The sequence below is a fragment of the Salvelinus namaycush genome, unplaced genomic scaffold (assembly GCF_016432855.1).
Source record: "Salvelinus namaycush isolate Seneca unplaced genomic scaffold, SaNama_1.0 Scaffold405, whole genome shotgun sequence".
NCBI classification, from domain to species: Eukaryota; Metazoa; Chordata; class Actinopteri; order Salmoniformes; family Salmonidae; genus Salvelinus; species Salvelinus namaycush.
The window spans coordinates 20,001-33,998 of NW_024061064.1; the positions used below are offsets into that span (position 1 = coordinate 20,001).

The 13,998-nt window shown below is 42.2% G+C and overlaps 1 protein-coding gene across 1 annotated transcript in view; it reads left to right on the forward strand.

The window, feature by feature from the left end:
- LOC120041098 (cysteine-rich protein 2-like) overlaps nucleotides 1-3,243 on the forward strand; it is a 4,747-nt gene extending 1,504 nt beyond the window's left edge. The window contains exons 2-3 of the mRNA XM_038986064.1: nucleotides 2,695-2,789; nucleotides 3,205-3,243. Coding sequence (XP_038841992.1) covers nucleotides 2,695-2,789; nucleotides 3,205-3,243 — 134 coding nt within the window. The remainder of the gene's footprint in view (nucleotides 1-2,694; nucleotides 2,790-3,204) is intronic.
- Nucleotides 3,244-13,998: the final 10,755 nt, after the last annotated feature.

Below are 13,998 nucleotides of genomic sequence, written 5' to 3' on the forward strand. Positions count from 1 at the left end.
TGTGTCCGGTACAGGAACTAGGGTTGCAAATGAAAGGTATATTATTGGAAAGTTTCTATGTTTACCAGGAAACTACCAGAATTTTGGAAACATTTACATTTTAGGGGGAATTTTTTCAAATTACATCTAGTGGCCTTTTTGGGTACTTCAGATTATCACATGAGTCTGTAATTATCTCTGGCTGTCTGTGTGTCCTTATCACATGAGTCTGTAATTATCTCTGTCTGTCTGTGTGTCCTTATCACATGAGTCTGTAATTATCATGTCAAATATACAATAATTAAATAAGATGGTTTAATATATATATATCTATATAATATAAATCTGTAAATCCTTAACCTTAATATAAACCATGAACTCAGTAAATATCATTGGTGTTTAATATAAGGGTTTCAGCATGAAATATTCTTAATGTTTTTTTAAACACTTGTATTTATTTTACTGTCAAAATGTCTTTGTTGTAAATGTGTTGGAGCCAAACTGATGTCAGTTGTTAAATAAGTCAATAGAGTTCATCAAAATAATGGCCTTGTTGATTAGATGCTTTTTCATTAATTAGTCTGTTGGACAATATGGACACAGACACCATATAGAGGAATACATTTTTTGAAAGTTATTCAAGTATAAATTCCCAAAGTTACTTTGGTAAATTACCGGTAGCTTAGCAACTCTCAGGTCACAGTGCAGAGCTCTCTCTGAATGGCAGACACCATTTGACCTCTAACCCTTGGTATCTTCCAACCCCACTGGTCCATGACCTGCAATCTCTATTGCACTCAACACTGCCCTTTCCCACCTGGACAAAAGGAACACCTATGTGAGAATGCTATTCATTGACTACAGCTCACCGTTCAACACCATAGTACCCTCAAAGCTCATCACTAAGCTAAGGACCCTGGGATTAAACATCTCCCTCTGCAACTGGATCCTGGACTTCCTGACGGGCCTCCCCCAGGTGGTAAGGGTAGGTAACAACACATCCGCCATGCTGATCCTCAACACGGGGGCCCCTCAGGGGATCGTCCTCAGACCCCTCCTGTACTCCCTGATCACTCATGACTGTCGAGCCAGGCATGACTCCAACACCATCATCAAGTTTGCCGATGACACAACAGTGGTAGGCCTGATCACCGACAACGATGAGACAGACTATAGGGGGGGAGGTCAGAGACCTGGTCGTGTGGTGCCAGGACAACAATCTCTCCCTCAACGTGATAAAAACAAAGGAGATGACTGTGGACTACAGGAAAAGGAGGACAAAGAACACCCCCATTCTCATCGACGGGGCTGTAGTGGAGCAGGTTGAGAGCTTCAAGTTCCTTGCTGTCCACATCACCAACATCCTAACATGGTCCAAACACACCAAGACAGTCGTAAAGAGGGCATGACAAAGCCTATTCCCCCTCAGGAGACTGAAAAGATTTGGCATGGGTCCTCGGATCCTCAAAAGGTTCTACAGCTGCACCATCGAGAGCATCCTGACTGGTTGCATCACTGCCTGGTATGGCAACAGCTCAGTCTCCGACCGCAAGGCACTACAGAGGGTAGTGCGTACGGGCCAGTACATCACTGGGGCTAAGCTTCCTGCCATCCAGGACCTCTATACCAGGCGGTGTCAGAGGAAGGCCCTACAAATTGTAAAAGACACCAGTCACCCTAGTCATAGACTGTTCTCTCTTCTACCGCACGGCAAGTGGTACCGGATCACCAAGTCTAGGACCAAAAGGCTCCTTATCAGCTTCTACCCACAAACCATCAGACTCCTGAACATCTAATCAAATGGCCACCAGACCCCTCTTTTACACTGCTGCTACTCTCTGTTTACTATATATACATAGTGACTTTAACTCTACCTACATATTACCTCAATTACCTGGATTAACCGGTGCCCCCTCACATTGACTCTGCAACGGTACCCCAATATAGCCTCACTATTGTTATTTTACTGCTGCTGTTTAATTATTTATAACTTAATTAAAATATATATGTTTACTGAACACATTTTTTCTTAACTTCTTAAAGCAATGTTGGTTAAGAGCTTGTAAGGAAGAATTTCACTGTAAGGTCTACACTTGTTGTATTCAGCATTTCACTGTAAGGTCTACACCTGTTGTATTCAGCATTTCACTGTGAGGTCTACACCTGTTGTATTCAGCATTTCACTGTAAGGTCTACACCTGTTGTATTCAGCATTTCACTGTAAGGTCCACACCTGTTGTATTCAGCATTTCACTGTGAGGTCCACACCTGTTGTATTCAGCATTTCACTGTAAGGTCTACACCTGTTGTATTCAGCATTTCACTGTGAGGTCTACACCTGTTGTATTCAGCATTTCACTGTGAGGTCCACACCTGTTGTATTCAGCATTTCACTGTGAGGTCTACACCTGTTGTATTCAGCATTTCACTGTAAGGTCTACACCTGTTGTATTCAGCATTTCACTGTGAGGTCCACACCTGTTGTATTCAGCATTTCACTGTAAGGTCTACACCTGTTGTATTCAGCATTTCACTGTGAGGTCTACACCTGTTGTATTCAGCATTTCACTGTGAGGTCCACACCTGTTGTATTCAGCATTTCACTGTTGTATTCGGCGCATGTGACAAATACAATTTGATTATCCTCTAACTAGATTGGTCCATGACAGACATTTGACCTCTAACCCTTGGTATCCTCTCTCCCCATTGGTCCAGGTGAGAAGAAGAGGTCATTGGGGCGGGACTACCACCCTCTGTGTCTGAAGTGTCAACAGTGTCAGAGACAGTTGACCCCAGGACAACATGCTGAGGTATGGAGAGAGAGAGGGAGGGAAGAGGATGAGGGAGAGAAGGGGGAGGGAGGAACGGGAGCTGAGAGGGAGGGGAGTATAGCAGAGGGGGGGGGGGGGAGATGGAAGGGAAGGGGGAGAGAGAGTGAGTCAGGGAGAGAAGGGGAGGGGAGAGAGGGAAGGGAAGGGGGAGAGAGAGTGAGTCAGGGAGAGAGGGAAGGGGGAGTGAGGGGGAGAGAAAGATAGTATCAACAGTGTCAGAGACAGCTGACCCCAGGACAACATGCTGAGGTACGAAGACAGGGAAGGGGAGGGTGGGGAAGGAGAGAGGGAGGGAGGTGGGGTGCAGAACGAAGGTCTGTCTATCTATCTATCTATCTGTCTGTCTATCTATGTATCTCATGAACTAAGATGTTTTCTGTTCTTTGTGTTTCAGTATGATGAGAAACCCTACTACACTAACTGTTACATGTAGATGTTGGGTACCAGAGGTAGATACTGCTTGGTGATGAGAAACCCTACTACACTAACTGTTACATGTAGATGTTGGGTACCAGAGGTAGATACTGCTTGGTGATGAGTAACCCTACTACACTAACTGTTACATGTAGATGTTTGGTACCAGAGGTAGATACTGCTTGGTGATGAGAAACCCTACTACACTAACTGTTACATGTAGATGTATGGTACCAGAGGTAGATACTGCTTGGTGATGAGAAACCCTACTACACTAACTGTTACATGTAGATGTTGGGTACCAGAGGTAGATACTGCTTGGTGATGAGTAACCCTACTACACTAACTGTTACATGTAGATGTCTGGTACCAGAGGTAGATACTGCTTGGTGATGAGACACCCTACTACACTAACTGTTACATGTAGATGTTTGGTACCAGAGGTAGATACTGCTTGGTGATGAGTAACCCTACTACACTAACTGTTACATGTAGATGTATGGTACCAGAGGTAGATACTGCTTGGTGATGAGTAACCCTACTATACTAACTGTTACATGTAGATGTTTGGTACCAGAGGTAGATACTGCCTGGTGATGAGTAACCCTACTACACTAACTGTTACATGTAGATGTTTAGTACCAGAGGTAGATACTGCTTGGTGATGAGTAACCCTACTACACTAACTGTTACATGTAGATGTTGGGTACCAGAGGTAGATACTGCTTGGTGATGAGTAACCCTACTACACTAACTGTTACATGTAGATGTTTAGTACCAGAGGTAGATACTGCTTGGTGATGAGTAACCCTACTACACTAACTGTTACATGTAGATGTTGGGTACCAGAGGTAGATACTGCTTGGTGATGAGTAACCCTACTACACTAACTGTTACATGTAGATGTTGGGTACCAGAGGTAGATACTGCTTGGTGATGAGTAACCCTACTACACTAACTGTTACATGTAGATGTTGGGTACCAGAGGTAGATACTGCTTGGTGATGAGTAACCCTACTACACTAACTGTTACATGTAGATGTTTGGTACCAGAGGTAGATACTGCTTGGTGATGAGAAACCCTACTACACTGTTACATGTAGATGTTTGGTACCAGAGGTAGATACTGCTTGGTGATGAGTAACCCTACTACACTAACTGTTACATGTAGATGTTTGGTACCAGAGGTAGATACTGCTTGGTGATGAGAAACCCTACTACACTAACTGTTACATGTAGATGTTTGGTACCAGAGGTAGATACTGCTTGGTGATGAGTAACCCTACTACACTAACTGTTACATGTAGATGTTTGGTACCAGAGGTAGATACTGCTTGGTGATGAGTAACCCTACTACACTAACTGTTACATGTAGATGTTTGGTACCAGAGGTAGATACTGCTTGGTGATGAGTAACCCTACTACACTAACTGTTACATGTAGATGTTTGGTACCAGAGGTAGATACTGCTTGGTGATGAGTAACCCTACTACACTAACTGTTACATGTAGATGTTTGGTACCAGAGGTAGATACTGCTTGGTGATGAGTAACCCTACTACACTAACTGTTACATGTAGATGTTTGGTACCAGAGGTAGATACTGCTTGGTGATGAGAAACCCTACTACACTAACTGTTACATGTAGATGTTGGGTACCAGAGGTAGATACTGCTTGGTGATGAGAAACCCTACTACACTAACTATTACATGTAGATGTTTGGTACCAGAGGTAGATACTGCTTGGTGATGAGTAACCCTACTACACTAACTGTTACATGTAGATGTTTGGTACCAGAGGTAGATACTGCTTGGTGATGAGTAACCCTACTACACTAACTGTTACATGTAGATGTTTGGTACCAGAGGTAGATACTGCTTGGTGATGAGAAACCCTACTACACTAACTGTTACATGTAGATGTTGGGTACCAGAGGTAGATACTGCTTGGTGATGAGTAACCCTACTACACTAACTGTTACATGTAGATGTTGGGTACCAGAGGTAGATACTGCTTGGTGATGAGTAACCCTACTACACTAACTGTTACATGTAGATGTTTGGTACCAGAGGTAGATACTGCTTGGTGATGAGAAACCCTACTACACTAACTGTTACATGTAGATGTTTGGTACCAGAGGTAGATACTGCTTGGTGATGAGTAACCCTACTACACTAACTGTTACATGTAGATGTGTGGTACCAGAGGTAGATACTGCTTGGTGATGAGAAACCCTACTACACTAACTGTTACATGTAGATGTATGGTACCAGAGGTAGATACTGCTTGGTGATGAGTAACCCTACTACACTAACTGTTACATGTAGATGTTTGGTACCAGAGGTAGATACTGCTTGGTGATGAGAAACCCTACTACACTAACTGTTACATGTAGATGTTTGGTACCAGAGGTAGATACTGCTTGGTGATGAGTAACCCTACTACACTGTTACATGTAGATGTTGGGTACCAGAGGTAGATACTGCTTGGTGATGAGTAACCCTACTACACTAACTGTTACATGTAGATGTGTGGTACCAGAGGTAGATACTGCTTGGTGATGAGTAACCCTACTACACTAACTGTTACATGTAGATGTTTGGTACCAGAGGTAGATACTGCTTGGTGATGAGTAACCCTACTACACTAACTGTTACATGTAGATGTTTGGTACCAGAGGTAGATACTGCTTGGTGATGAGTAACCCTACTACACTGTTACATGTAGATGTTTGGTACCAGAGGTAGATACTGCTTGGTGATGAGAAACCCTACTACACTAACTGTTACATGTAGATGTTTGGTACCAGAGGTAGATACTGCTTGGTGATGAGTAACCCTACTACACTAACTGTTACATGTAGATGTTTGGTACCAGAGGTAGATACTGCTTGGTGATGAGAAACCCTACTACACTAACTGTTACATGTAGATGTTTGGTACCAGAGGTAGATACTGCTTGGTGATGAGAAACCCTACTACACTAACTGTTACATGTAGATGTTTGGTACCAGAGGTAGATACTGCTTGGTGATGAGTAACCCTACTACACTAACTGTTACATGTAGATGTTGGTACCAGAGGTAGATACTGCTTGGTGATGAGTAACCCTACTACACTAACTGTTACATGTAGACGTTTGGTACCAGAGGTAGACACTGCTTGGTGATGAGTAACCCTACTACACTGTTACATGTAGATGTTGGGTACCAGAGGTAGATACTGCTTGGTGATGAGTAACCCTACTACACTGTTACATGTAGATGTTTGGTACCAGAGGTAGACACTGCTTGGTGATGAGTAACCCTACTACACTGTTACATGTAGATGTTTGGTACCAGAGGTAGATACTGCTTGGTGATGAGTAACCCTACTACACTGTTACATGTAGATGTATGGTACCAGAGGTAGATACTGCTTGGTGATGAGTAACCCTACTACACTAACTGTTACATGTAGATGTTTGGTACCAGAGGTAGATACTGCTTGGTGATGAGTAACCCTACTACACTAACTGTTACATGTAGATGTTTGGTACCAGAGGTAGATACTGCTTGGTGATGAGTAACCCTACTACACTAACTGTTACATGTAGATGTTGGGTACCAGAGGTAGATACTGCTTGGTGATGAGAAACCCTACTACACTGTTACATGTAGATGTTAGGTACCAGAGGTAGATACTGCTTGGTGATGAGTAACCCTACTACACTAACTGTTACATGTAGATGTTGGGTACCAGAGGTAGATACTGCTTGGTGATGAGAAACCCTACTACACTAACTGTTACATGTAGATGTTTGGTACCAGAGGTAGATACTGCTTGGTGATGAGAAACCCTACTACACTAACTGTTACATGTAGATGTTTGGTACCAGAGGTAGATACTGCTTGGTGATGAGAAACCCTACTACACTAACTGTTACATGTAGAGGTTTGGTACCAGAGGTAGATACTGCTTGGTGATGAGTAACCCTACTACACTAACTGTTACATGTAGATGTTGGGTACCAGAGGTAGATACTGCTTGGTGATGAGTAACCCTACTACACTAACTGTTACATGTAGATGTTGGGTACCAGAGGTAGATACTGCTTGGTGATGAGTAACCCTACTACACTAACTGTTACATGTAGATGTTGGGTACCAGAGGTAGATACTGCTTGGTGATGAGAAACCCTACTACACTGTTACATGTAGATGTGTGGTACCAGAGGTAGATACTGCTTGGTGATGAGAAACCCTACTACACTGTTACATGTAGATGTGTGGTACCAGAGGTAGATACTGCTTGGTGATGAGTAACCCTACTACACTAACTGTTACATGTAGATGTTGGGTACCAGAGGTAGATACTGCTTGGTGATGAGTAACCCTACTACACTAACTGTTACATGTAGATGTTTGGTACCAGAGGTAGATACTGCTTGGTGATGAGTAACCCTACTACACTAACTGTTACATGTAGATGTTTGGTACCAGAGGTAGATACTGCTTGGTGATGAGTAACCCTACTACACTAACTGTTACATGTAGATGTATGGTACCAGAGGTAGATACTGCTTGGTGATGAGTAACCCTACTACACTAACTGTTACATGTAGATGTTTGGTACCAGAGGTAGATACTGCTTGGTGATGAGTAACCCTACTACACTAACTGTTACATGTAGATGTTTGGTACCAGAGGTAGATACTGCTTGGTGATGAGTAACCCTACTACACTAACTGTTACATGTAGATGTTGGTACCAGAGGTAGATACTGCTTGGTGATGAGTAACCCTACTACACTAACTGTTACATGTAGATGTTGGTACCAGAGGTAGATACTGCTTGGTGATGAGTAACCCTACTACACTAACTGTTACATGTAGATGTTGGTACCAGAGGTAGATACTGCTTGGTGATGAGTAACCCTACTACACTAACTGTTACATGTAGATGTTGGTACCAGAGGTAGATACTGCTTGGTGATGAGTAACCCTACTACACTAACTGTTACATGTAGATGTTGGGTACCAGAGGTAGATACTGCTTGGTGATGAGAAACCCTACTACACTAACTGTTACATGTAGATGTTTGGTACCAGAGGTAGATACTGCTTGGTGATGAGTAACCCTACTACACTAACTGTTACATGTAGATGTTGGGTACCAGAGGTAGATACTGCTTGGTGATGAGTAACCCTACTACACTAACTGTTACATGTAGATGTTTGGTACCAGAGGTAGATACTGCTTGGTGATGAGTAACCCTACTACACTAACTGTTACATGTAGATGTTGGGTACCAGAGGTAGATACTGCTTGGTGATGAGTAACCCTACTACACTAACTGTTACATGTAGATGTGTGGTACCAGAGGTAGATACTGCTTGGTGATGAGTAACCCTACTACACTAACTGTTACATGTAGATGTATGGTACCAGAGGTAGATACTGCTTGGTGATGAGTAACCCTACTACACTAACTGTTACATGTAGATGTATGGTACCAGAGGTAGATACTGCTTGGTGATGAGAAACCCTACTACACTAACTGTTACATGTACAGTGGGGAGAACAAGTATTTGATACACTGCCGATTTTGCAGGTTTTCCTACTTACAAAGCATGTAGAGGTCTGTAATTTTTATCATAGGTACACTTCAACTGTGAGAGACGGAATCTAAAACAAAAATCCAGAAAATCACATTGTATGATTTTTAAATAATTATTTTGCATTTTATTGCATGACATAAGTATTTGATCACCTACCAACCAGTAAGAATTCCGGCTCTCACAGACCTGTTAGTTTTTCTTTAAGAAGCCCTCCTGTTCTCCACTCATTACCTGTATTAACTGCACCTGTTTGAACTCGTTACCTGTATAAAAGACACCTGTCCACACACTCAATCAAACAGATTCCAACCTCTCCACAATGGCCAAGACCAGAGAGCTGTGTAAGGACATCAGGGATAAAATTGTAGACCTGCACAAGGCTGGGATGGGCTACAGGACAATAGGCAAGCAGCTTGGTGAGAAGGAAACAACTGTTGGCGCAATTATTAGAAAATGGAAGAAGTTCAAGATGACGGTCAATCACCCTCGGTCTGGGGCTCCATGCAAGATTTCACCTCGTGGGGCATCAATGATCATGAGGAAGGTGAGGGATCAGCCCAGAACTACACGGCAGGACCTGGTCAATGACCTGAAGAGAGCTGGGACCACAGTCTCAAAGAAAACCATTAGTAACACACTACGCCGTCATGGATTAAAATCCTGCAGCGCACGCAAGGTCCCCCTGCTTAAGCCAGTGCATGTCCAGGCCTGTCTGAAGTTTGCCAATGACCATCTGGATGATCCAGAGGAGGAATGGGAGAAGGTCATGTGGTCTGATGAGACAAAAATAGAGCTTTTTGGTCTAACTCCACTCACCGTGTTTGGATGAAGAAGAAGTATGAGTACAACCCCAAGAACACCATCCCAACCGTGAAGCATGGAGGTGGAAACATCATTCTTTGGGGATGCTTTTCTGCAAAGGGGACAGGACGACTGCACCGTATTGAGGGGAGGATGGATTTGGCCATGTATAGCGAGATCTTGGCCAACAACCTCCTTCCCTCAGTAAGAGCATTGAAGATGGGTCGTGGCTGGGTCTTCCAGCATGACAACGACACGAAGCACACAGCCATGGCAACTAAGGAGTGGCTCCGTAAGAAGCATCTCAAGGTCCTGGAGTGGCCTAGCCAGTCTCCAGACCTGAACCCAATAGAAAATCTTTGGAGGGAGCTGAACGTCCGTATTGCCCAGCGACAGCCCCGAAACCTGAAGGATCTGGAGAAGATCTGTAGGGAGGAGTGGGCCAAAATCCCTGCTGCAGTGTGTGCAAACCTAGTCAAGAACTACAGGAAACGTATGATCTCTGTAATTGCAAACAAAGGTTTCTGTACCAAATATTAAGTTCTGCTTTTCTGATGTATCAAATACTTATGTCATGCAATAAAATGCTAATTAATTACTTAAAAATCATACAATGTGATTTTCTGGATTTTTGTTTTAGATTCCGTCTCTCACAGTTGAAGTGTACCTATGATAAAAATTACAGACCTCTACATGCTTTGTAAGTAGGAAAACCTGCAAAATCGGCAGTGTATCAAATACTTGTTCTCCCCACTGTAGATGTTGGGTACCAGAGGTAGATACTGCTTGGTGATGAGAAACCCTACTACACTAACTGTTACATGTAGATGTTGGGTACCAGAGGTAGATACTGCTTGGTGATGAGTAACCCTACTACACTAACTGTTACATGACTTGGTCAAAAGTAGTACACTAAATAGGGAATAGTGTGTGTCTTAGGATGGTATGTACAGCAAATAACCTCTCTCTCGCTCTCCTCTCTCTCTCTCAGCAGGTAACAGGAGACTGATGTAAAACTGTCACAGCTCAGCCTCCTCGTCCTAGGAACCAATCTAACCAACCAAAATACAACCTAATGAGAACTAACAGGCTATCAACAAGGATCTATGTTCAACAAAACTGACATTCAGCCAACAAGCCAACGACCAACCAACTAGACCCAACATTCAGCCAACCAACATTTGACCAATCAAGAAATACTCTGAAAGTCCCCCTCTTTCAGTCAATCATAAAACAACTACCTGGACCACAACGTTGTGTTCAATGGAGACAACGGTTGTTCTTCAATAAAACAGAAGCTTCTACAGTCGTCTGGTTGAAGTGTGTTAAATACAGAGTCCCTTTAGGCACCAACACACATCCTACACTACACATGTACTGGAGTACACAGACACACATCCTACACTACACATGTACTGGAGTACACAGACACACATCCTACACTACACATGTACTGGAGTACTGGAGTACACAGACACACATCCTACACTACACATGTACTGGAGTACACAGACACACATCCTACACTACACATGTACTGTAGTACACAGACACACATCCTACACTACACATGTACTGGAGTACACAGACACACATCCTACACTACACATGTACTGGAGTACACAGCCTCACATCCTACACTACACATGTACTGGAGTACACAGACACACATCCTACACTACACATGTACTGGAGTACACAGACACACATCCTACATTACACATGTACTGGAGTACACAGACACACATCCTACACTACACATGTACTGGAGTACACAGACACACATCCTACACTACACATGTACTGGAGTACACAGACACACATCCTACACTACACATGTACTGGAGTACACAGACACACATCCTACACTACACATGTACTGGAGTACACAGACACACATCCTACACTACACATGTACTGGAGTACACAGACACACATCCTACACTACACATGTACTGGAGTACACAGCCTCACATCCTACACTACACATGTACTGGAGTACACAGCCTCACATCCTACACTACACATGTACTGGAGTACACAGACACACATCCTACACTACACATGTACTGGAGTACACAGACACACATCCTACACTACACATGTACTGGAGTACACAGACACACATCCTACACTACACATGTACTGGAGTACACAGACACACATCCTACACTACACATGTACTGGAGTACACAGACACACATCCTACACTACACATGTACTGGAGTACACAGACACACATCCTACACTACACATGTACTGGAGTACACAGACACACATCCTACACTACACATGTACTGGAGTACACAGACACACATCCTACACTACACATGTACTGGAGTACACAGACACACACCCTACACATGTACTGGAGTACACAGACACACATCCTACACTACACATGTACTGGAGTACACAGACACACATCCTATACTACACATGTACTGGAGTACACAGACACACATCCTACACTACACATGTACTGGAGTACACAGACACACATCCTATACTACACATGTACTGGAGTACACACACACATCCTACACTACACATGTACTGGAGTACACAGACACACATCCTATACTACACATGTACTGGAGTACACAGACACACATCCTACACTACACATGTACTGGAGTACACAGACACACATCCTACACTACACATGTACTGGAGTACACAGACACACATCCTACACTACACATGTACTGGAGTACACAGACACACATCCTACACTACACATGTACTGGAGTACACAGACACACATCCTACACTACACATGTACTGGAGTACACAGACACATATCCTACACTACACATGTACTGGAGTACACAGACACACATCCTACACTACACATGTACTGGAGTACACAGACACACATCCTACACTACACATGTACTGGAGTGGACACTACCTAGTAAGATCATGTTTTAATACCACCAGAGTTCTGAACACACACACACACACACTTACGGACTTTTCTTTGAGCGTTTCAGCATGACAGTTAATTCAAGAGGGGAATCACACAGACTGATCTCAGTTAATTCATACTGTATGTTGTAGTCTGTCCAAGAGGGGAATCACACAGACTGATCTCAGTTAATTCATACTGTATGTTGTAGTCTGTCTAAGAGGGGAATCACACAGACTGATCTCAGTTAATTCATACTGTATGTTGTAGTCTGTCCAAGAGGGGAATCACACAAGACTGATCTCAGTTAATTCATAATGTATGTTGTAGTCTGTCCAAGAGGGAAATCACACAGACTGATCTCAGTTAATTCATACTGTATGTTGTAGTCTGTCCAAGAGGGGAATCACACAGACTGATCTCAGTTAATTCATACTGTATGTTGTAGTCTGTCCAAGAGGGGAATCACACAGACTGATCTCAGTTAATTCATACTGTATGTTGTAGTCTGTCCAAGAGGGGGATCACACAGACTGATCTCAGTTAATTCATACTGTATGTTGTAGTCTGTCCAAAGAGGGGAATCACACAAGACTGACAGACAGTGATTTTATTAAAAGCATAAAGTTGATTACATGGCAGTTGAAAGAGCATCTTAACAAAAATCTACATAATGATAAATCTCATAACAATTATAATCAATAACATCATTATCTATATACTACTAACAACATCATAACAATAATCTACATCATAATCAATATAATAACTTTTATAATCAACATCATGAGAGGTAAACAACAACAACAAACCAAAATGACCTCTTATTTATTTTTTCAAAACACAAAGAATGACCAGATGATTATAATAATACCTGAACTAATAATGGAGACACTTCAAGATAAAGAATCTAAGAGACACTAAATAAGATAAAGAATCTAAGAGACACTAAATAAGATAAAGAATCTGAGACACTAAATAAGATAAAGAATCTAAGAGACACTAAATAAGATAAAGAATCTAAGAGACACTAAATAAGACAAAGAATCTAAGAGACACTAAATAAGATAAAGAATCTGAGACACTAAATAAGATAAAGAATCTAAGAGACACTAAATAAGATAAAGAATCTAAGAGACACTAAATAAGACAAAGAATCTAAGAGACACTAAATAAGATAAAGAATCTAAGAGACACTAAATAAGACAAAGAATCTAAGAGACACTAAATAAGACAAAGAATCTAAGAGACACTAAATAAGATAAAGAATCTGAGACACTAAATAAGATAAAGAATCTAAGAGACACTAAATAAGATAAATAATTTAAGAGACCCTAAATAAGATAAAGACCTGAAGACAAAAGCAGAAATCAAAAAGCAATACATTCTGGAACACCAAACAGACGTAATTGAGCTACTCTCTATAATAATCAGAACCCCATGTTACCCCAAACCCCATGTTAC